Source organism: Chlorocebus sabaeus, chromosome 9, assembly GCF_047675955.1.
Source record: "Chlorocebus sabaeus isolate Y175 chromosome 9, mChlSab1.0.hap1, whole genome shotgun sequence".
NCBI lineage: Eukaryota > Metazoa > Chordata > Mammalia > Primates > Cercopithecidae > Chlorocebus > Chlorocebus sabaeus.
Window position 1 is genome coordinate 11,367,287 of NC_132912.1, and position 23,458 is coordinate 11,390,744.

At 43.9% G+C, this 23,458-nt stretch overlaps 1 protein-coding gene across 23 annotated transcripts in view; it reads left to right on the forward strand.

The window, feature by feature from the left end:
- The window catches only part of CELF2 (CUGBP Elav-like family member 2), an 866,615-nt gene that overhangs the window by 737,131 nt on the left and 106,026 nt on the right, over positions 1-23,458 (forward strand). For 19 of the 23 annotated variants that reach the window (XM_073018718.1, XM_008002231.3, XM_008002236.3 and 16 more), the window contains one exon: positions 12,897-12,979. The exons of the other annotated variants lie outside the window; for them this stretch is intronic. In XM_073018718.1, coding sequence (XP_072874819.1) covers positions 12,897-12,979 — 83 coding nt within the window. The remainder of the gene's footprint in view (positions 1-12,896; positions 12,980-23,458) is intronic. 23 annotated transcript variants of the gene reach the window in all.

Here is a 23,458-nt window from a genome sequence, read left to right on the forward strand (position 1 = left end):
CTGCCTTCCTTAGGAGAAGGGGAGCGTGGCCGCAGAACCACAGTCAGATGGCAGTGATCTCCTGCACCTGATCCCTGTGTGATGGGAACTCTCAAAATGAAATCCAGTGGCTGGAAAACCCATGGCCAAGAGGTGCCCGACACCCGTGGTGGTCTGTGCCCCCAGGCTTCCGCCGGACATCTCCTCCTCCCCGTCCTTGTCGCAGGCATTTAGGACATCACATCCTCTTGCCAAGCCCAGTGTTACTGCTTTTGTTTTTTCTTCCGCTATTGTTGCTGAAATAAAGGGAAGTGACAAATCTGTGGTTAAACTCGTATAGTAGTGAAACCTGGGTGTGCTCCTTAGCCATAGGTTTTATTTTAAATAACAAACTGTTTGAGGGATTTTTTGCCTCTTGGGGACATATCATAGAGCATACGGTTGGGGAAAATTTTGTTGTACCCTGAATAAGAAAGTCATGAAAATGATTACATTAAAATTGATTGACTATTTAGAGGCCACGTAAATGGATGTTCAGGGTATTCAAAGGCCATGCGAATGGGTGAATTCTGCTAGTTCCAAGTAATTACTTCAGAAAGCAAGACAACACAGTCAATTCTAAGCCCTATTAAAGGGCTCGTGGTCATCACTTAGAAAAGTGGCTTCCTTACCCTCCCTACCCTCCCATCTTCCCAGGGATGCACAGCGGCATCGCAGCCTGCGGCAGGCCTGTCGCGGCTACATTTCCCTGTTGCATTTGTTATAAAAGTGGGGTAAAGCTCCCTATCCCTTACCTGCCTCAAAGGGAGCCTGCATAGTGTCTGTTACGGCTCAGGGCCCTGTGGAGAAACATGTTAAATTTAAAGTGAACAGTAGCTGCAAAGATTTACTAAGCACTCTTATTTACATGCCAGGAACTGTGTTAAACATTTTCATACGTTGTTTGGCTTAATGTGATGCATCTATAATATAGCTGTCACTCACCCCATGCTATTAAGAACCAGAGGCTTAGGGAGGTGAGGTCATCAGCCTGTGATGCTAATCAGGAATGACCGTACCAGCCTCACCAACAAAGATTATGAATGAGCATGAGAAGGCTATCCAGCATCACTTTGAAAACTGTCATGGTGTCTGCCATGAGAACTCAGGGACCACCTTGGCCCCAGAAGTGAATTTTTTAAATGATTTCCGCTGTTCCAGGCAGTATGGAGAAACATCTCCCTCTCTGATCTGCATACACATGAAATGTGGCTCAGTTATTGCCGGAGTGGGGTGGAGACAGTTATAATGGCCATAAATAATTAGTTCTCCAGCATCATATCCAACAATAAAAAAAAAAAATCTGCAATAAGTACAAATGTTTACTTCAGCCTAGCCTTGGATTTCTATAGCCAAACGGTTTGCCTGTCCATTTCACTTTGACTGTAAAGACCAGAGTGAGGAAGTAGATAACGACTTCCTCATTCCGTTTCCAGAAAAAATACCTTTGTTCTGCTTTGGATTGCAAATAACCCTTTTGAGAGTTCAGAGGCACCTAGAACACTTGAGTAATAAGTTAGAATACCACTGATAGGTGCTCAGGAACAGAGCTGAGCTGTATTTTATTCAGGCTAACAATTTGGGGCCTGTGTTCTTAGTCCAGGGAATTCAAGCTGATGCACTGTGGAAGCAAGGCAGTGAAGTGGAGACCTGAGAGATCCACCTGGCCTGGAAGCATCTAATAGCCCAGTGTGCTGTGAATTGAGAATCGTAGGAAAATACATGTGTTTCTAACCTACCTCTCATTGCCACTAGCCTCCTAATTATAATGCTATCCTATCCCCTAGAGAAACTATTCTATGAAATAACCTTACATTAGAAACTTTCTTCTAATGAGGCCCCTCAGTACTTTAGAAACTAAATCCTCTTTAGTTGGATTCAAGACCTTATACCGACCATGTTTAACCCCGTGATGCCTCCTTGGTGTATGGGATGTGATCTTGGTTTGGTGAGCCTGAAGGCCTACCTGCCACTGAGCCACTGGTCTCCACCTTACCGGGAAGACTCTGGGGAGACCAGCCGACCAGGGAGTTGGGCCAATTATGCCCACTTTAGGGAAGCCAGACCCTCTAGTTGGCTTGTTATGTTCAACTTGAAGTTTTTCATGCTTCCTTACCTTCAGAGAAAAATACAGTTCTCCTCACTACTTTGGAATTAGTATTGGAAAAATACAAAGCATAATCAATTCTGTGGCTAGCTTATTATCTTTCATTTCAATAATCAAGTGACCTTTTCTCTAACAAAGGAGACTCCTTGCTTTCTTCACGTCACCCCCTGGGGGCCTGGACAAATGCACACATCACCCTACCTCTGCTCAGAGCGGAGTGGGAGAGTTCGCAAAACAGCTGAACACGATGATTGTCCCATCAGGGAAAAAACGATGATGCTGAAATTCTTCCAATACTTTCATAGCTATTAGACAATTGAAATGGTTTAACATAAGTGGCTTATTTCAAAGAACCAGAGAAGGGGAAAAGCAGATTCCAGCAATTTTGCCCTTGATACCTTTTCTATCTGTGTTGTGCTTTGGTGGAATTTACATAATCGTGGGTGAGGAAGTGTTACAGTACACACATAGCTGTGCACATTAGGCTGCACTTGCTTTCCCAAGAGGCTTGAAAATGCAGTCGATTTAATCTAGGTCAAAAGGAAAGAAAGAGACTCCATTTTCCTCGCAGAAAACACAGGGAACTTGCCAGTCTTCACAGGGTCATGGAAATAACAGAAGATGGTTCCTCCAGGGGAAGTCCCCAGGGCAACAGGAGACTGCCAGGGGCCTGGATCTCATGGCCAGTTGACAGAAAGGTGGTCATAGTGTGTTAAGTGGAGAGTTGGAGGAAAGGTGTGGGTTTGCCAGAGAGCCCAGTGAGATCATCATTCCCTCCCGGGCTGAAAAGGTGGCTCAGATTTGCTGTCTGCAAGGAATCTTGCTGGGAAAGTGAGAAAGGATGTTGACGGAGCATGGCACGACTGCCTCAGGTGGCCAGAGGGCAGTGCGGGTCCCATGCTGCCAGTGGAAGTTTCCCAAGGGAATTCCTGGGATGGCGCTTGGTAATCCAAACCGTGGAGTCCACATAACTCACATACAGAAGGCCCGATGGCAGCGTCGCCTGTCAGCTTCCTAGGCAGTGGCCAGATGGTGATACTGCTGACATCAGGGTGCCAATTATATCAAACTCTGTAAAACTAAGCTAATTGGATACGGTTTCCTTAAAAGTTGATGTGTACAGGCTGAGGTGTTCGTGTTTGCGTAGCTGCTACTCTAGCTGTGGAATTCCCACTTTTAGGTGGGACAAAAGGGTCATCTCAGGCGACTGTTGGAGAGGCATTTCAGATGAGAGGTTTCGGTTATAAAGAGATATTTTAGGTGACATGAACACAGGGTGAAGCAGATCTTTCAGAGTGAGGCGGACCCCGTCAGAGGCGGTTCCGGGACATTCTCCCTGTGAGAGGCATAGACTTTGAGGGGTGCTCATTGACCCGTGGTTGCTGGGATGGTTTTGGCTTTGCTCTTGGCTCCTGCTGTGACTTGGGGGCAGCCTGCTAACCTGTGGACTGGTGTTTTCCCATCTGTAAAATGGGAGGGTATGAGGGGTTAGGCTGGTAGAACTAGTGTAGGGGCCAAGAGAAAACCTCCCCTTGGCTCTATGAAGGTTCACTAAGAATCCCTGACAAGAGGCAGATCCGAAGGAGAAAAGGCACATGGGTTTATGAGATCACAGTTTTTGTGACATAGGCGCCTTCGGGATGCAGACCCAAAGATACAGGGGAAACGGTATGCTCAGGTCCAACAAAGTGTGCCTAGGCTCATTTGCATGCTTAGGTTCCACAGAGTAGGGTCAGCCATGTAGTAATGTGATTGGACAAAAATGACGTGATGTAACACGAATAGACTGAGCAGGGACACTCGGCAAGGCCTGCCGGTCCACATTCTCCCTGGCCTCTCTGAGCAGGATTCTTCCTTCTGGGTGTGGGAAGGACCTTCCCTGGAATGGGGGTCTTATGACCTACAGTCAAACAAGGTAGGTCGGAGAATTTGTTTCTGGCCAGTTTTATACAGAACGACAGAAGGAAAGTCAGAGCAGTATGTTTAAGTTTTATGGCTGGCTTTGGGGAAGGGGGGTTCTGGCTTCTGTGGCCTGCTATGGGAAAGAGAGGGATTCCAGTTTCTGTGGCTGGGCTTAGGGGAGGCTGGGACTGAGAGACAGGAGGGCAGCAGGAGGTCAGAAAGATACTTTTTCGTGTGAGGCCTTTATGTTGGAGTACTGCTTCCCGACTCCCAACATTGGCTACTAGTGAAATTCTGTGATTCTACAGGAAAGGCATGGAAGCCATGAGAAGGCAACGCTCCCTTGACTTCTTCTCATTTTATTTTTTATAGTGTTGAGTGTAAAGTCATAAAAGGCTGGAGGAGCAGTACAACACAGATATGTCTGATCTTCCTGGAGGTTCTCCCTTTAGCTAACTTTTGCTGTGATGGGTACTTTTTTCAGGCCTCTGGTTCCTGTATCTCTCAGGTGATGTCATTACAGCCATCCGCCTTCAGCATCAAGTACAGCAGAGCCACGATCACGAAATTACAGGCAGGACTACGTAAGAAAGCTGAGAGGCAGGGGGACTGGGTTTCAGATGGAGCTCGTGAAATCGGTGGCATCATTTGTTCACTTGTATCTAGCACTCCTAGAAAGCGGCACTGCGTGGAGGTCCAGCCACAGTAATTCACGCCGAGGGCCCAGCACCATGGGGCCCAGAGTCGGTCATAGTGTCCTGATGTGACTGTTTCCTAGCAGTGCCAGTTCTTCTTGGTAGTTGGATTTTGGGCTAAAAAAAGGGGGGGGGCTACATAGGTGACCGTCTAGGGTCTCATATCATGTCCTGAGGCCTCCTTGTACTTTCTAAGAATGGCATTTTGTCATTGCCTTTTGCCTCAAGATACTAGGGTTATAAATCACCTTCTACCACGGAGAAAGGACTCCTTTTTTTTTTTTTTTTTTAAGGTTAATGCTAAGTTGTCTTGAAATTTTTAATTCAGGGGATTTTTGATGGTTTTGTTTGTTTTTAACCTTTAACTGCCTTGTAGAAAGTGAAAGTAGGGTGTCCTGGCAGGGGCAAAGCCACTGACTGAGAGTTGAAACCATAACGCATGGCAGATTTGCTTGAGCACAGAATGTCCCTCTTAGATCCATAACCTTTGGACTGTGAAAAAAAAAAAAAAGTATTAAATTCTCCTCTGAGTGGCTAAGGTTGAGGGAGAAAATAGATGGCAATGGGAATCAAGTATGAGGAGTGTGTCCTCTTTTGACTTAAACTGGCTTGCATGCTACTGACTTGACAAGAAGCCAAGATCCCAATTGCAATTCGACTTGTGTGAAGCAGGCACCTGCTTTGCTTGCAAATGCACATACAAAAGAGCGCTTCATTCACAGAAAGGAAAAAAAAAAAATAGCGTGTTCACTAATTTAGCCTTCCAGGGCCTTCGTCCCTTGATCTGTCAGCCCCTTAAAATTCAAAGGCAGCCTGTAAAGGAATTTCCTACTTAAAACATGATGACTTTTTTGATGTCCTGAATTCGAATATAACTTGGGTTGAAGTTGTCTGCTAGGGCTATTACTTTGTTGTTTAATAAAAAAAAAAAATACGGGGTTCAGTCATCAGATGATCAGTCTAGGGCTGTTTTCAAGTGTTTATGTGCTTAGATTTAGAAAACAGTAGGTTTTCATATATGTAAGATGTTGAATGGCCTTGAAGATGTGGGCAGGCCCATCTTGACCCTGGGGCAGAGTCCACTTAGGGGAGGGAGACAGCTGTTCTCATGCCCAACCCTATAAGCTCCGAAATGGAAATACTTTTTATTTGACCACTTTTGCCGCAGAATCGCAGGAAACCATTTTTCACTTTCTCTCCTCAGCCCTCAAGTTGTGTAGTTATTTTGTATTCCAGAAAATGCTCCACAATTTCCTGTAATAAGATATTACTGAAGGGTAGTATCAGAAAAAGAATTAGCAGTTAGAACTAGAACTTTCCAGAAAGGTCCCTCCTGCCATGGTAGAGAACACCTTTCACAGGGGAGTTTCTCCTCGCTTCAGGCTGGTAGCTGCAGAAGAGTCATGGGGAATGCCTCACTAAAACCAGCCTTGCTACGCGGGGTCAACCCCTGCCTTTGGCAGTGTGACTCGTTGGCATGTGATCTGGAGTTCTGCCCTGCAGCTGACGAGCCACTGTTTCAATAATTAAAAACAACGCAAGTCACTGTCCTCCTGCCTTGGATTTGATCATTGCACTTTGCATGTATGTATCAAAATACGACACGTACCCCATAAATATGTACAAAGATGATGTGTCAATAAAAAACAAATTAAAATCCCAATTTTTAAAAGAAAACATGAATGTAATTTTTAAAACTGCATCAGCCATGCTCAGTGGCTCATGCTTGTAATCGTAGCACTTTGGGAGGCCAAGGCAGGAGGACCACTTGAGGCCAGGAGTTTGAGAACAGCCTGGGCAACATAGCATGATCCAGTCTCTACTAAATAACTTAAAAATGAGCCTGGCGTCATGGCATATGCCTGCAGTCCTGGATACTCAGCAGCCTACAGTGGAGAAGATGACTTTAGCTCAGGAGTTCAAAGTTATAGTGAACTACGACTGCACCACTGCACTCTAACCTGGGAAACAGGGCGAGATCCTGTCTCTTAAAACAAAAATTGCCCTGTCCATATATTAGAGTCAAGGGATTTAAAGAAAACTGCCTTTTTTGAAACAGTGTCTCAGAGCATCAAACCTTGGTTTAGAAAGCTTGGAGGAAGTTTCTTTAATGAATATGGTGTCAAATTTCCTAAGGGCAGAATGAGTTTTAAAATCTGACCTCATGATATCATTGTCTAGGGTAGTGTCTCCATTACCTCCACACTGAAAAATGTTGATACATTATTGCTCTTTGATTCACAGCAAACCATGATATAAACTGGTTATCTTTATATATCAGTACATTTTTTTTTCTTGTGAGTATTATTACCCAGAGTTTCCAAGTAAAGATTTTCAAGGGAAACAGCTGTGGTTTGAAAAGGTCTGTGATAATCCAGATGGTTTCTTTGAGGATAAATCTACTTGATCATTTAAAATTAAAGTCTTTCAGTACAGTTGAGTGTTTCTTTATGATTTTAGATGCACTACTGTGTGTGAGTGAGAGTGTGTGTGAGTGTGTGTGTGTGAGAGAGTGTGTGTGTGGCTACCACTGGCCTTTGTTTGGGGCTTTATCTTTGGAAACAGCAAAAATCTCATACCAGTGTCTCAAATTATCTAGCAGTTAAGCAGGCAAAATACCTGAGGGAACTCTTCATGACAGCAGAAACTATTAGTGAAAAAATATAGTGAGACACCAGCTACCCTGTGTGGAGTATGTTGCACTCAGCCGCTCTGGGAATTGCCACTCTCCACTTCTGATCCATGATGGTATAATCATAGCTCGCAATTATAATACTGATTACAGATTGCTTTCCAAGCTGAACATAGGCAACTATATTGCTAAACTTACCAATTTCTGGGATCTGGGCGTCAAAAGCATCCACATTCCCGCAGCAGGCCTCTGGGGCGGGAGGCAGGCTGACAGGTGGGAAATGGGAAACCAGGGCTTTCCGTACCTGTCTCCTTCCTCGGTGTCCAGGGTCTTCTTGCTGCTTCATGGTCACCCGAGATGCTCCCTGTGAGGCCCCCCTGGGCCTGCCTTCACAGCCTCTGTGCCCCTGGACCTTTCTTCTGTGCTGGTTCTGTCTTACGTTCCCTTCCTAGGGGCCCTGCTAGATGTTGACAGTGAACAGCAGAATCACAGTGACGTTTTAGTGGCCAGTAAGATCTAGTGTATTTCCCCTCTGAGTTACAGAGAATCGGCACAGTCTTTTTGTAGTCAACAGAAGAAGTCATCCCTAGTGGGACTGCTAGGCTCTGTATGGACCTGAGACTGCGATATTTGGTTCTGGGATCACCTCTCCCGAGTTTTCCATTGGACCTGATGGACCTGTGAATTTTAAAAGTCCTGGTGAGGAGTCGTGGCAGGGGTTTGATAAACTGGCACATGAGGGAGGATGGCATTTTTTTTGTGTTTTGGGGTTTTTCTTTTTCGCTTCAAGGACCAAAGCTTTTATTATTACAATGAATTGTTGAGGTCGTTGAAACGAGGGATATCCTGAAGTCACCTGGGCGTGGAACACCATGTTTGTCTTTTCTAACTAGGCCACTGCCACTGGCAGAAGCTCCTGAATGAGTAGATAAGCAGTGGCATGAATCGTCCCGTGTTGGTGCTTATTAGATAGTGTCAAATGAGCAAAGTGGAAAAAGGTGAAGCAGCAGAAATTTACCAGCATTAAGCAGCAATGGGAGGGTTGAGACCTGCAGAAGCACCTGGTTCATCAGACTGCGTCAGCCTGTGCTGATCCCCAGAGCCAAGCCCCCTGGCTGGTCACCCTAACATGGAGAGAGGCCTTTCTCTCCACTCCGTGGACAGTAGGGAAAGGGGGGTTCCGGGAATGAATTCTGAAGCCCAAGGGACTGTCCCCTGTGATGTATGGTGCAACCACTGACCATCAAAGAGCCCCTGGGTGTTGTAGATGTGTGAGTACCCACCTTACACTGATGTGATGTTGGAAACAGAGCCTGCAGGGGAGGAGGTTTGCCCCTGAATCAGACTGCTGAGCCATCTGGTGCTGCAGCTGACCTGGAAAGGAATCCAGTACATTTCAGACCTGAGTTACAGCTGGCATGGGGAAATCTAGGAGACAGGTGGTTCCCTTAACAGCTGTATATTTGGTTAGGGCTGACAAGAAAGAAAATTTCATCCTTGTTGAGCCTTCATGAGTTTTCAGGGATCTGTAGTAGCTCTTTGACCTTTTGCCATAGTAATTGCCATTTCAGGGGAAATAATGGTATTTCTCTCTTTGTTGAAATATTGTCTGCAGGTCAGTAATCTAAGATTTTAGAGGAGCATATTAAGTGATAGGTGGATAAAAAGACTATGGTTGTTAACTAGGAGAAACTCATAGAAAGTCTTTCAAACACATTCCAGTATCTGGAAAGGTACACACTAAAGTCCTGCTGGGGAAAAACACTAATTGCTGCATCTAAGCTGACTGTTTCAATTTGGATGTCAGTATTCATCCTGCAAATTTTAATAAAAACCAAACACTGTACTTGTTAAGTGAACCATTACGATGGCATGCTGGACGAAGCGTAAGATTTCCTTTAGTCTAATAGAAGTAAAGAATGCTTTTGACCCTTTTTCTTTTTTGGTCCTGAATGAAACACTTTGGCTTCATATCCACATAATTTTGTGGGGGGATATTAGGCAGACCTGGTGTTATACTTACTGATCATACTAGGCTGGGCGCAGTAGCTCATGCCTATAGTCTAAGGGTTTTGGGAGGTCGAGGTGGGAGGACCACTTGAGGCCAGGAGTCCAAGACCAGCCTGGGCAACATAGTGAGACCCCCATCTCTACAAAAATTTAAAAAGTAGTCAGGCATGGTAGCACACACCTGTAGTCCCAGGTACTCAGGGAAGGGGCCAGAGAACTGCTTGAGCCAAGGAGTTCAAGGCTGCAGTGAGCTATGATCACACCACTGCATTCCAGCCAGGACAACAGAGTGACATCCTGACTCAAAAATAAATAAATGTTTTAATGATGAAACTAAGGTACTGAGGAAGTAAGATATTCCCCACAGTAAGTCATTCAGGAACTAAATGCGAAAAACCAGAAGAAGCCTCTGGAGTTAATATTCCCAGTCTCCTTGTCTGCCCAGGACCCCACATTTGTGTAAGTTGCTCATTGCGCAAGGGTACCCTGCTGAGGCTGTGAATGGAGTTAGAAATCCAGGCTGGGATGGGCTTATCAAGCCATGGACTTGGAGCAAGGAGCTCTGCCCACCTGGAGATCCTGGAGATGGGATCCCCTTTTGGAATCGGCACAAAGGCTCCAGGCTTCCCTGCCAAACACGGCACCTGTGGAGCTCTGCTGGGGCTCAGCACTCGAGTCAGACAGATGAGCGGTAAGGCATGTTAGCAGTGTTGCCTAGGATATCTTCCTGTGTGTCACACTGGAACTAGAGCTGCTCTTGGCATGATCTTAAAGAATACTTGTTTAAGTGAGTATACACTTTTAACTGAAACATTTTAAGAGCTATGCGTAGTTGGAAGAAGATCTGTAGTGATAAGTCGCTGACTTCACAGTACTAGTTGTAAAGGCAGGGTGAACTTTGGATGAAACTTAGAAAGCATTTGAGATCTTGGGGATCTTCCCATCTGCTCTTCTGTATGTTCGAGTGCTTTCATCCTTCCTTTCTCCTATTCACCTGCCAGACCACCCCGCTCAGATACCAGCTTCAATCTCTCCCTTTCTGAAAGACAAAGCCACCCACCTTCTTTTCACTAAGAAATTTGTTCAAGAGGAAGACCCTTTAAAGTAACTAAAATCACACTAAGCTGTAATAACTGGGAACAATGAAATGTCTCCTTCCTCAAGGGTCATGTTTTAATATGTAAATAGCAAATGGACTATACTTTCCTGGTGGACTCTCAGGCAGCGGGCCATGGCAGGGATTTGGCTTGGGTGTCTGAGGCAGGAGCGCTCCCTTTATCCCTGAGACCGCTGTACGTTGGTCAAAGCTCCCCACCGCTGCTCACACAGAAGTACACACAATTCACTCCATTTACATCATCGTTGTTCCTTGTTGCTTTTATCTTAGCGTTGTTTAGTACTCTATTTTCATGTTCCCTGTCATACCACTGTTCTTCCAGGCCAACCTAAACTCTTCATTCTTGGCTCTGGCGTGGCCAAACTGGCATCAGTTTTTCATCTCCTGAACTTACTCTTTCATAATTTCCTTTATTTCATCCAGTAAACGACTGCATCCTTAAATCTTCTCTTTTTAAACATCTCAGCCCCAAAAGTTACCTGCCTAAAAGTATCAGATTCTGCTTTTTTTTTGAAACTGTGTTTTAAACATCTCAGCCCCAAAAGTTACCTGCCTAAAAGTATCAGATTCTGCTTTTTTTTTTTTTTTTTTTTTTTGAAACTGTGATTATTAAATGAGGTGGTATTTCAGAACTTCGCCATTGCTTCCTTATCCAGAAACTAATGCCATAAGCCCAGGACGGGGAAAGGAGAACTCGCTGAGACTGTGTTTGCTAGAAGCATTTAGGAAGGCTTATCCTGTTTTTCTTTGTATACCAAGCCTGATGAGGCGTAGTTGGTATTTTTCTTCTAAATATGGTTACTGGAAGCTGGGATGTTAGTTTCTTATTGGAAATTATTCCTTGGCATGAAGCAATTCCTATGGCTTTTCTGAGGCTGACATTGCACCAGTGAAGCTGAACTCACTAGTGAAGTTGATGGGTTCACTAAAAAATCTACCATCAAGAAGCAGAGCCAAGTGGATTCTGGTCAAAGACCTCAAAGGAGCTGAAATAAGATGCTCGTGAAAGTGGTCAGTCTCTTCAGCTTGATTCTTTAAAGAAATGTCATAATGTTCAGTTCCCTTCATTCAAGTGATACATTTGAAGGGTTTCTGATCCTTGGATGCATGGAGTTTTTCAAATGCCAAGATGCTATGGTCACAGTCTACCCTGTCCAAAAGGCAAAGGTTTTGTATATATTGACCGTCAGTAGACTCAAACTAAATCAAGTGTAAAATGACGAGGTTCCAAATTTCTCTTCCAAATGAGGAAGAATCTTGGATGTCTTTTAGAATCTGTATGAATGAGATTATACTTTATTTTCCCCCTGGAATGGGAGCACCTCTCAAAGGTCTTCTGGCCCCTGTCTGGGTCCGTGCATTACGTTCCTTTAGTAAAACCAAGATAAAATACCTACAGTCTCGGTGAGTGCATCACTTTACTTTTTTCCTCAACCACTCACCAAAGACATCCCAGATCAAAGATTAGCATCTTTGTTTCTTAAATTTCAGAAGTTTTTGTCCTACCCTCTTTTCCCAAACTGATTGTGCTGAGAAACTGTATATTGATGAACAAATAGCCAGTATCTTTATCTACAAGTTGAAGAAGGTGCAAGCCCTCCTCCAGGACGCAGAGGGAATGGTCTAGGATTTCCATACCATTCTCTTTGGTGGAGGAGGTTGGTTGGAAAAGGATATATGCTGGCCTGCCCGGAAGGGCCGGGGACTCCCACAGGCTCTTGGAAAGGAGGAATCTAGATGTTGCCAGTTTGTATGCCACAGCCATAAGTAATGCATGGGCCAGAGTCCACTAACATCTATTTGGACATGTACCCATCTGTATTGTAGCTTAATTTCTAAACCAGTTAAAATACAGTCTTCCATGTTGGCAAATGGGTATTGAGGGTCATATGTACAGAACTTTGCATCATGTAATGTGGTAGAGATAAAGAAGAATGCACTATCCCAGCTTTTAAGAAGCTTATAATCCAGTTGTCTGAACCTTTGAGTTTAGAAAGTCTTTCAAAACCCTGATGTTCTGGAGATATACTTTAAGAAAATTATAATTAACGTAAGCTTGTGCTGTTGTTATTGTGATTAAATACTTCTTTTCACGTAGGCGCTATAACACAGGCCCCTTTCATACCTCACCCATTCCTCCACCACCTCCCACCCTCATTCCTGAATAGCTGTATTCCAGTGATGCGAGGCACGGAGTCAGGAATTGATCTCCAACGTGGGTAAAGCTAATAAATATGATTTAGGATGAAAAGGTACTGTGTAAGTGCTTGAGATGTTGTTATTGCTGTTCTCATACGCTTTATTATTTTTAAATTGTGCATCCTTTTAAGTAGATTATTTGTTCGCCACAGTCTCCATTATATCTAAGCAAAGCATTCACAGAAATTTCTAAAACCTTTTCATTTCTCTCTGTAGGTTGTTGTTTCGTAACATTTTATACAAGAAAAGCTGCACTTGAGGCCCAGAATGCACTGCACAATATTAAAACTTTACCTGGGGTGAGTCGGTTTACTTTTGTACCAGAATCACTTTATTGCTTGAAAATGGTCCTTTCAACGGAAGGTTCTAGTTATGGGCTCTTAGTGCCAAAAATGACTTTGGTCTTTTGAGGAGTGTGTGCTGACCCCCCGGTTCCCTGCAGCAGCCACACCAGCTGGCCAGCCCATAAAGGAGCGCTGGCGTTAACACTGACGGGAGGCATTGTCCAATAGTGCGTCCCCTGGTTAGAAAATCAGAGTGACCCCACTGGGCAGCCGCGGCTGCCAAAGAGTATTGGGTGGGCTAAGATTTTAAAAGGGGGAAAAAAAAAACCCCAACACACACAAGAGAAGCAAATGGAAAAGAAAAAGCTTTTATTCACCAGGAGCTCCTTTTCAAATTTTGTCTTTAGATTTTCTTTTGAAAGGACAAAATGTACCCTGTACAGCCGTAATATTAAGCCTCCTAATGGTTTCTAAACAGTCAATGGTGGTTAACAAAGTCAATGTTTTAATGCCCAATTTGTGGCTTCATGTTGATGCAGGACAGAAAATACAAAGCTGACCATTTTTTCTCCGTTTCCTTCCCAGTAATATTTGATAGTTGGCACAGTTCACCAGAAATGAACCGATGTTGCATGTAGGAACACCAGAATACCGTTTTTCTAAAGGATTTTCTGGCACTTTTATGTATTTCATGCTATTAGCAATTTCCTGATGCTGTTTGAATGTTTTCCCCATTGACCCACATATCAGTGATGAGTTCATTCAAGATCATAATGACATGCATTTGTTATAATGAAGCACCTGTGGTAACCAGTGCAAGGATAATGACTTTATTGAAACCTGGTTTGATAAGAATAAGAGAAAGATAAGATAATGTCCCTAATGTTTTCAGGGTATAATTCTACCTTTGTGTCATTTACTTGTCTCTGAATGCATACACAAACACCTGTGTGTCTGTACACATCCACACATGCAAACATAACCATTGAACCCCCGCAGGCCCCCAGAAAAGATTGCATTTGTTTGATTCATCCTAGACTCATCCACAATACAAGATTGTAGTGGCAAAAAGCTCAGCAAAAGATTCTCACCACATGAGCTTCTTCATCACCCAAAAGTCATAAATTATGAACCTTGATCTCGAGTCCTGCTACTTTGGTATTCCCCTTCGTATGCGAGGAAATCAAAGAATAGCAGGTTCGAAAAAGCAGGTGTGTGGGCCCACAATGGTCCCGCCCAGTTTCACTGCTTCTCTCTGAAACCACTAAGGTGGTTCCTAGTAAAGCTGCTTTTATTGAGTCTAAGTGCTTTGCTCAGTGACTTTAAAAAATAGTATTATCTGCATTCTTCATGTAAATGGATTTTTTTTAACACAGATTCTAGTAGATTGCAGTGTTGGGTCACGTTATGGAATGAAAGAGCCAAGGCAAATATTTACTGACTCAGCCAATAATAGATGAAAATAATTTTTATGTCCCAGACTCCTAATCAGACCCGAAGACCACTTTGTATTTCTTCTTTTAAAAAGAAATGCTTTCCAGTAATTAGCATGCAGAATCCCTTCTAGGTGTGTTTTTAAAAATTACTTGAGATAGTGAGCTGTTGTTTATTTAGCATTTAAGGTATAGTGTAGTTTGATGCCAAGTCACATCATACTTTAAATGAATGCAGAGCTTAGTGAATAGGTATTTATCCCTCTACGAGAAACACAGCTCCCAGCATGCGAACTTCATAGTCGAGGATGCGCTCAAGAAACCCAGAGTGAATATAATGAATGGGGCATGTTGAAATGCGTAAAAGTGACTTATGAGTATGCTTCTGTTTGGGATTCTTACACTGACTCTTAGAAAACAACACGTTTTATATTTTTTAAATGTTGTACCTATGTTACTTCTTTTCTTCCTAAAAATTCTGCATGTAGAATTCAGGGGAGGTGACGTTACAGACCCACCGTCAAGGACAATAATTTGGGAGTTAGAAAAGTATGTCGGTGGATTATTTGTGGTTTTCTCCTTATCTAGTTTCATGTGCCAAATTACTTGAGGCAGGTTGAAGGAAAATTTGAAAAGTCAGATCTGATTTGTAAGGCTGATAGCCTTTCCAGTGCACACACTTGCTACATTTGCCATTTCGAATATGGTAAATGAGGATAGAGTTTCACATCTTGCGTTTATGCACCGCTTTGTCCAGTACACATTACCCTTAACAGCTATAGGAAAAACATGAAAGTGTTTCCTTTTTAGCTGTGTGAGTCTTTGGTGGACAGAAAGAAATGGGACCAGACATAAAAGATTAATGCATATTCTTGGAAGAAAAAAATATTACAGGGTGCCTTGCTGTTTGATTACAAGCCTTGGAATTAGTCAACATTTCCATAATTCTAAACCAATATACACCTGTTTTCCCACTGTGCTGTGAAGGCACAACTTAATTTAACAGAGACCCTGCTGCGCTAAATCTCTCATTAAATACCAAGTGAGTTCGGTAATTTAAAGTTGTACACTACTATTTTAACTGGTTGCCTTCATATTATGAAATTAATAAGAAATTAATGATGCACTTTGCCATATGCCTTCAATTTCTTTCTGAATAAAAATAAAAGGGATAAAGAAAAAATGCATCACCAGCTGACACTTTAAAGCTTTTCTGGTTGTAATCATTTTCCTGTGGATAAAATCCATTAAAAAGTCACTTGCTGCCTTTTTTTCTAAAGTGTCCAAAACTTTCTATTTAAAATAAGATCAAATAATGCTAGGGTTTTTTCCTATGTAATTTTCTTTTGCAGTTGATGTTTTGTTTCATAGGGAACTTTTATTATGCAGCCAAGCTTGATTGATGTTGGGGGTTTGCTTTCCTCTGTATGCACCATCTTTCTTTCTTGAGGGAAACAAAGAACTTGGTCAGTCAGGAGGCAGAAACAAGTTGATAGGACGGTCTGTTGTGCAATCGAATGTGTCGGCCGTAAGATTTTGATTTGAAGGCACCCTCCTTTACATGCCATGAATGAATTTTGGAAACCCTTTACATGGGGCTGGGGGAACGACTCCCAGACTGAGGTGAAGGATCAGGGCTCTTACTGAGCACTGCAAAATCGTTCAGGACACGTTTCTCAAACTTGCCTCTTACTGAGTAACCAAAGAAGACACTCTGTTTTACATGCCCTGAAATTCTCAACATAAACCCTAGAAATACAATGGCAGTCATAAAGGAAGCAAATTCAACAGCTCAACACAGAGCAAGGGATGAGTCTGGGAGTCATTCCCTTGGTTTGATCATGAATCTCCTTTAGAAGCGGTTGCTGGATGCTTCAGCAGCAGATGAAATTTTAGGTACAGTGCCTTATTAATTATTGACATCTCCTGCGATTAATCCCAGATGATCATGGAGTACCTACAGTGTGCTTAGCTCTAAGCTAGATATTGGCAGGAAGTAGCAGGGATCGAGCCCAAGGGGGCCTCTAGCTAATCTGGCTGGAAGGGTGGACAGTAGACAGGTAATTAATACTTACATGGTTCGTATTTTCATGCTTTTCTGCTGCAGACCGAATGCCCATTCCACCACACACACACATCCTTGAGATCCCTAGTAAGTAGAGCCCTTTATAGCCTGAAGAGAATATTGTGAGTGTATCTGCACAGGCTGGGCTACCTGAGAAGCCATTGGATTTGGTGCCTTGTTAGGCTGACTTTTTCCACTGCTGGACCATTTAAGTTTTTGGACTAATTTTGGTTGCCCCTGCTTTGAAGATATGTCAACTTGTGGTTAAAGATAGCATCTATTCTTGAGGGTTTTATCTAGGCACAACCTAACTGGTAGTTTCTTCAGTAGAAATGTCATTATCTGCCATTGTGTTTCCCAGAGGGACATCCTTATCAAGGCAACTTGCAAGATTTTCATTTTGTTTTTGTTGACCTAATTTAGCTCAATTAAAAAATAAAGTAAAATAGAGACTTAACTGAGGCCCAGAAAAACTACCAAGATCTTTTCAATAATCAGATGTCAGGGCCAAATATCCTTGTGCTGGTGGTGTCAGCACTGTGCTGGGTGCCATTCTCTCTTCAAGGTCTTAACACATATTGTCTCTAGTAATAAGACTTTTGGATTGAAATCCACAGCAGTATCATTAGAGCATTCACTGTATAAATTAATTTAATTAAGGATGTAATAACAGAGAGGAATACAGTTTTGAAAAACCTCTTAAATTTTAACAGCAAGGAGGAAACTGTGGAATCTAAATGTCTTGTAAAATATTAATTGCAAATTTCTTCCAGACATCTTCTCTGAATATGCCTTACCCATTTCTTTTTAGAATCACCACCAGTTTTATTAAATGCAGTTTATATTAAGGAGTTACAGCCCTAAGAGAACATTTGTTTAGAGTGCTCCATTTTAGCAGCAGCATGCCGAAAGATGTTTTATGATAACCCATGCAAGGTGAGCGAGGACTGCCGGAGAACTGGGGTAGAAAAACAAATGAGCCTGATCCAATCGGAGGAGGCAGGAAGGGAAATGGCCTCCTGGGACAAGTGTGTTCACCCAGGTGGAGTGAATGGGCCCCTTCCTGGCCTGCCCTGGAAGAGATAATGGACCCGTATGGGTAGGCACCTTCCTCCCAGGCAGGCTCTGTGGAATCGGCCCCTGTGTTCTTTCCTAGTGGAGTGCTGCTGTTTGTTACTCTCTTCAGCAAAAAAGCTCGACTCTGGGGCCAAATGTCGCTTGCCCATTTTAATGCATTTTGAGGTGTTCATTTTCTTTGAACCACCTCTCCTACTTACTGAGAGGTATTAATGCTTTTGTTGTCAGAGCCATGATTATCATCATTTTATCATTGTCATCATCATCATTACTTTTGCCATAAAATCTCTCAAACCTCATCTCATTGTGTCAAGAGAAATTTCTCCTGAAACCATCCCATTGGAATCAAAGCCTAAGTGGACCAAGTTAGAATATTTTTTCTCAGATGACTTTGGTTTAAATTTATCACGGAAAACAACTGAAACATCTGTATGAACAGATTTGAGTCCTTGAAGTCTTGTGCCATGCGGGGCACACAGAGCGTTGATGCATTTCTTTATTCAGCAACCATGTATTGAACGTTTACTGTTTGCCAGGTACTGTTCTAGATACCAGGGAATACTGTAGTAGCAGCCATGCCCTTTATAACCAAATCGCCAAAACACAAAGCCTGCCACCATGTTTACACGTGGTACGTGTTTAGTAAGTAGCTCTTACATATTGAATGCCTGAATAAGTTAGTTTTGATAATGAAATATTTCCAAAGGCCTACAGTTTTATTTTCTTAAAAAAGATAATTATGCCTAAAAATATTTCAAATGTTCCAACATATAAGTGAATGTAGACATGTGATCACATGTATGTGCATTTAGTGATACAAATTGTTAACACGGATCTATATCTGTCTATATGCCTATAAACATACCTTCCACACATACACCTGTGTATGTCAGTCCAAATAAATGCAGGAAGATGGAACTTAAAGTCCTCCCTATTCTCTGTGCAGCCTCCCAGCCTAGTCTCAATGACTTTGTAGTGAACTTTCTTATTTGAGGCTTCACCAGCGATCTCAGTTCCTTGGTATAATTATAATTCTTTGTTTATGGGGGCTTTGAGTCTGGATCATGGCAGATTCATGGTGCGTGTTAGAGAGGGTGCTTGAGAAACGGCCATGCAGTGATGGTGAGCCCTGCTTCCCAGCATCCTCACCATCGGGGCTGAGCAGGGCACTGCCTGAGGAGCCTCCTGAGCCCTGAGGAAACATGCCTCACAAGGCACTGTGTCTGCCTCACCATTTGTGTAGGTGTGAACTCTCCTTGTGGAGCGCCCCAACATAGAAACGTGTGGAACATACATGTATTCCACACATGTATTCTGTGGAATGTGTCAGTCAGGACATCCATTAGGTGCAGATGCTTCAGATTTCCATTTGCAGAATTTGGCCTGAGCTGAGAAATTTGGCCTCATGGGACTGCCTAGGAGGAGCCATTTCCCTGCCATCTGTGTTTTCAGATAATACTCAAATCTCATACAAATAGAAGCCAAACAAACGAAATAAGGATTTTGTTTCTCTTGGACATGACGTTTTAAGGACTGTGACAGAGAGTAGCAGGGGGAGCTCCAGAGGAGTCCTTGGGGGTACAGACGCCCCTTCCCCCTGCAGGAGCCACAGCAGTATGCCCAGCCCCAAGTCAGGCTCGGCCAGGTGCAACAGGATGGCTCCCAGCTCAGCAGTGTAGACCCAGGAGAGGAAGTTGGAGGATGGAAGGAAATTCTGGGCCCAGTGAGTTCGAGTCTGCAAGCCCAGGCCCCAGGGAATGGAAAAGTATATTTTAATACTTAATAAAAGGCCATTACAAATCGTCTATTTCACCCGCCATAAAGTTTTACACCCTACCTGAATAGCGGGTTGTTTTGCTTTTGGCTGGCAGTCTGTTGATTCAGTAATGTTGATGGGCAGTTATTTACGTACGGCTTTGACTAAAATAAAAAATGAGTTACTTTTCAAGCATGGCCTACTCAGTATAAGGAATTGTATGAGAGAAAATGTATGAGGATTCTTCAGTGGTGCAGAGTTGAAAATGCCAGCACAGGATTACGGCAGGGAATCGCCACACCATTTTTGGCCTCAGAACCCAGTGGAAGGCAATGTTTAGTTCTGCAAACAACATAGTCTCAGCTATATCCCTAATTAATAGGACTGTTGCCAGGGCTTATGTGAGAGAGTATGTTAACGCGCTGGCACTGGTGCCTGATCAGATTTGTAAAAGTGCCTCGTGTCATTGCTTGAGGGATACTGGTATCTCGTTATTATCTCATGAGGGGATGGTAGGATGGTACAATGGCAAAATGAAGCCATAGTTAGATTTCAGAGATAATCATTTCTCTACGACAGCACAAGATTAAACTGGGAATATGCAGTTCACTTACGTCGACCTTAGTTCCCCAAAGGTTGATAGGATTTCAAAAGAAGATTGTGAGGGAAGTGGGGGATCCGTGAATTTGATGAAAGGTCTGCATGGAATTACAGAGGAAGGAGTGAGCTACAATAATCAAATGATGGAAGGAAAAGTTTGAAATACACCTAGAAAATTATCCAAATTCTGTCGCTAGTGTGTAGGTTTTCCATGAGAACTCATCTCTGAGAATATTGGGCTGGACAGATCTTTAATCTTTGACATCAGCTGAGCGCAACTTAGGAGACGTTATCCAGGTGAAATGCGCTCCTGAGTTCGGAGCATAGAACTTTAGGCCACGCAAAAAGTGTATGGCATGGATAGGTGTGGAGAGAGTTCTCCCAGGAACACCAAGGCTCGTCCCCCCATACACTAGGAAATAGAGAATGGCTGAGCTGGGGAGAGCCGAGGCCAGGATCAGAGGGAGTCAGGGCTCTGCCAGATGTGGTCTGGTTTGCGCAGGGAAGTGCGCTGGACACTTACAGGAGGGCGGTGTGGAGAGGGAAAGAAGCTTCGTCTGTCCCTCGTTTCAGCCGTAAATGGTCATGGCACACAGGTGCCTGGGAAGTCTCATTAGTATTATGACCTAAGCTGTTGAAGTTGGTTTGATAATGAAGGAATATTTCAGGGCCATACCCTCACAGCTCACTGCCTGCTGGCCACAGAGATGAAAGGATGAACGGTAAACAGCGCGTGTGGAGATCGCAGAAAGGGACACTGTGACAAAGGCTCTCTTTCGTGCTCCTCATTGTCCCTGCCTGTCATTACTTCCTGTTAACACTCAAAACACACATTTGTGCTGCCATCACCTCCTCCTCTAGCCTTAAAAGCGCTTGAAATGCCTTCTGTACTTGATCTGCAAAACACGATGGTTGAACCGAGTGGCTCTTTCCAGTCTTGCAAAACCCTGCTCTCCATGTCCTGTTCAACAAAAATCTCTATACTGTGATTTGACTTGGTTCTGTGATGGGTTAGTCATTTTAGAGTACTTTATGTAAACAAATCTGGATTATTCTGTGGTTGAGAACCGACAGGGAGCTTAGTACCCATAATTTTTCCACCAGGAAACAGAAAAGAGAGGGCAAGGGGATGGACTCGGACGAGTCCGTTTATTTCCTTGTTTGTAGTCCTGGTTTGACAAGAAAGGGTGTTTAACCTAATGAGGTTTCAGGATTACTGGTGGATTTTTTCAGTCTGTTTGATTCCTGTCCTCGGCTAACATAGGTAGGTGACTCCTCTGTGTTTGTAAATGGCTTTATGGGGTTGTTTATTTGTTATCCCTTCTAAAAATATTTCAGGTGATGTGTCGATAGCATTCACCTTGTTATATTGAGGACATCCCTGAAGTGCCAGAGATTAAATTAACTTCTCTGAGCTCCCTTAGCAAAGCAGTGCTGGAACTGGAATTAGAAGTCGTAGTTTCTAGGACTCCCCGGTTGGGTTGGCCTTGTGGTGGTGGATTTACTCGCTGCATTGTAGGGCGGGATGGGCGTGGCTTAAGAGGCCAGCACAGCACAACAGGAATGGTCACCGTCAAGGAAGTAGCTCCTCTTTACGGGTTGCCATGGGGAGGCTCCATGGCTGTGGTTTAATTTTCACAACTCCACAGGACACTTGCTGTATACCCTGTTTTACTGACAAGGAAGCTGAAACTCAAAGAAGATGAGTAACTTGTTTGGGGTTATACACCTGGCACCTGACTTTACCGGCAACTGGGGAGAACCAGTATGTCTGGACTCTAAGCCAAGGAACTTTCCATTCTGCTGTGTGTTGGGTGCAGGCTTGCTGGTCCCGGCAAGTGGTCCTGGCAGGTGGAGAGCCTCAGAAGGACCACATTTGCCCCTTGGGCACTGTCACAAGATAAATCTAAATCCTCAGTCCTGTCCCACTGCTGCAGCTCATCATGGATGTGGAGAGGCAGGACCATGACAGTTGTGGCTGTGTCAGATGGCACGGACCTGCAGACAGGGTACAGCAGCATGAACCTAGAAGTCAGCGGGCAGGCAGTGGCCACACACATGCGCACACACACACACAGAGATACACACACACACACACATATGAGCTGGCCCTGCCACAGCAGGAGCATCAGGGCCCCTGGCTGCAACTCTGCCCGAAACGGGAAGCCATGTTCCCTTGCACAGGCACAGGTCCTGAATAACATTCAGCAAGCAAGGCAAGGTGTTTGCTAGAGACTTTTGGGTGTGAGGTTACTAACACGAAGCTTTCTAAGAGAAAGCAGTACATCAAAGACAGTCGTTACTGTAAGAGGTACTGCTTTGTGAAAGTGATTATAAATGCACCATCTTTCTTCAGAGGAGTGTAGCTTTACCAGCATCATCTCATTGACATTCATGTTATTAGGGTGCATTTCTTTATCTGCATCCACAGACCTTCAGTCCCAATCCACAATCTGCATTTTAATGCCCGTCTCCATCCAGCTGTCCTCACCATTGCTTTTACTTCCGTGTTCCACAGACAGGGGAAGGGCAGAGTATGGAGGCTCACCCTGGAAGAGTGAGCAGGACTCTGTTACCTGCAACCCCAAGCATTAGGCAGCAGGACAAGGGACCGAGGTTGTGAAACAAACGGAAACCTCAGCCTGCCTGCCATCGTCACACCCTGCTGCCCTGAAAACACCTGGATGCCTTTAGAAAGTAACTCTTCTACCCTATTGTTTTATTAATGAGGACGTGATGGTCCAAGCAGTCAAGTCTGCATAACTATCTAAGCTTCTGAATCTGCTGCTGCTGACAAGGGGCCAGACTCGCCACCACAAACCAGGGCACTGAGAGGTAGAACCAGGCAGCCCACACCACAGATGGCACAGCAGGATGAATATGGCCCCATGAGACAGCGCTGCTGCTCTCTCCATCATGGCAAAGTCAAGGCAAAGGAGGACAGGTGCCAGGGGTGCCTCTGCGTGAAGTGCTAGAAGCTTGAACATTCCTAGGCCAGTTAGAATCAAAGGCTGAGCACTGACTGGGATATTAGAGCCAGTTCTGGGTTGGCCCTGTCTAGCCATCACATTGTGCTTTTTGCTGTTATCTGCTGTTAGATTCTGCTGGAATCTAAATGATAGATGTATCATGAGCCAGAAGCTCAGGCTACCTCTATCTTAGTTACAACAGTCAGAGCTCATGATGTCACGGTGGCTGCTGGCAGCTTGGGTTAGACCAGGTGGTTCTCTGCCATCTATAGGCTGGCACTTTCTGCAATACTGTCACGCATCAGGGATAGGGGGTACCGAGTGAGAACAAAGGGATAGGCTCCTGCAAACTCATCTCCTCTCCTGGAGGCTTAACTGAGTGACTGTGGGCTACCGGTTGTATTTTAATCAGTGACATTCCACACTTTGTGTACTTGCCAGCACATAGATGGTATCATCGTTTCCTCAGAAGAGTGTGTATTTAAATACACGCCAGAAAACTGTGCAGGTAGTTCACATGAAGTAGCATATGGGGCTCAGTATAGTCAAGAAGTCACAGGGATTCGGAAAGAGAAAATGAATTGCTGTCATTGC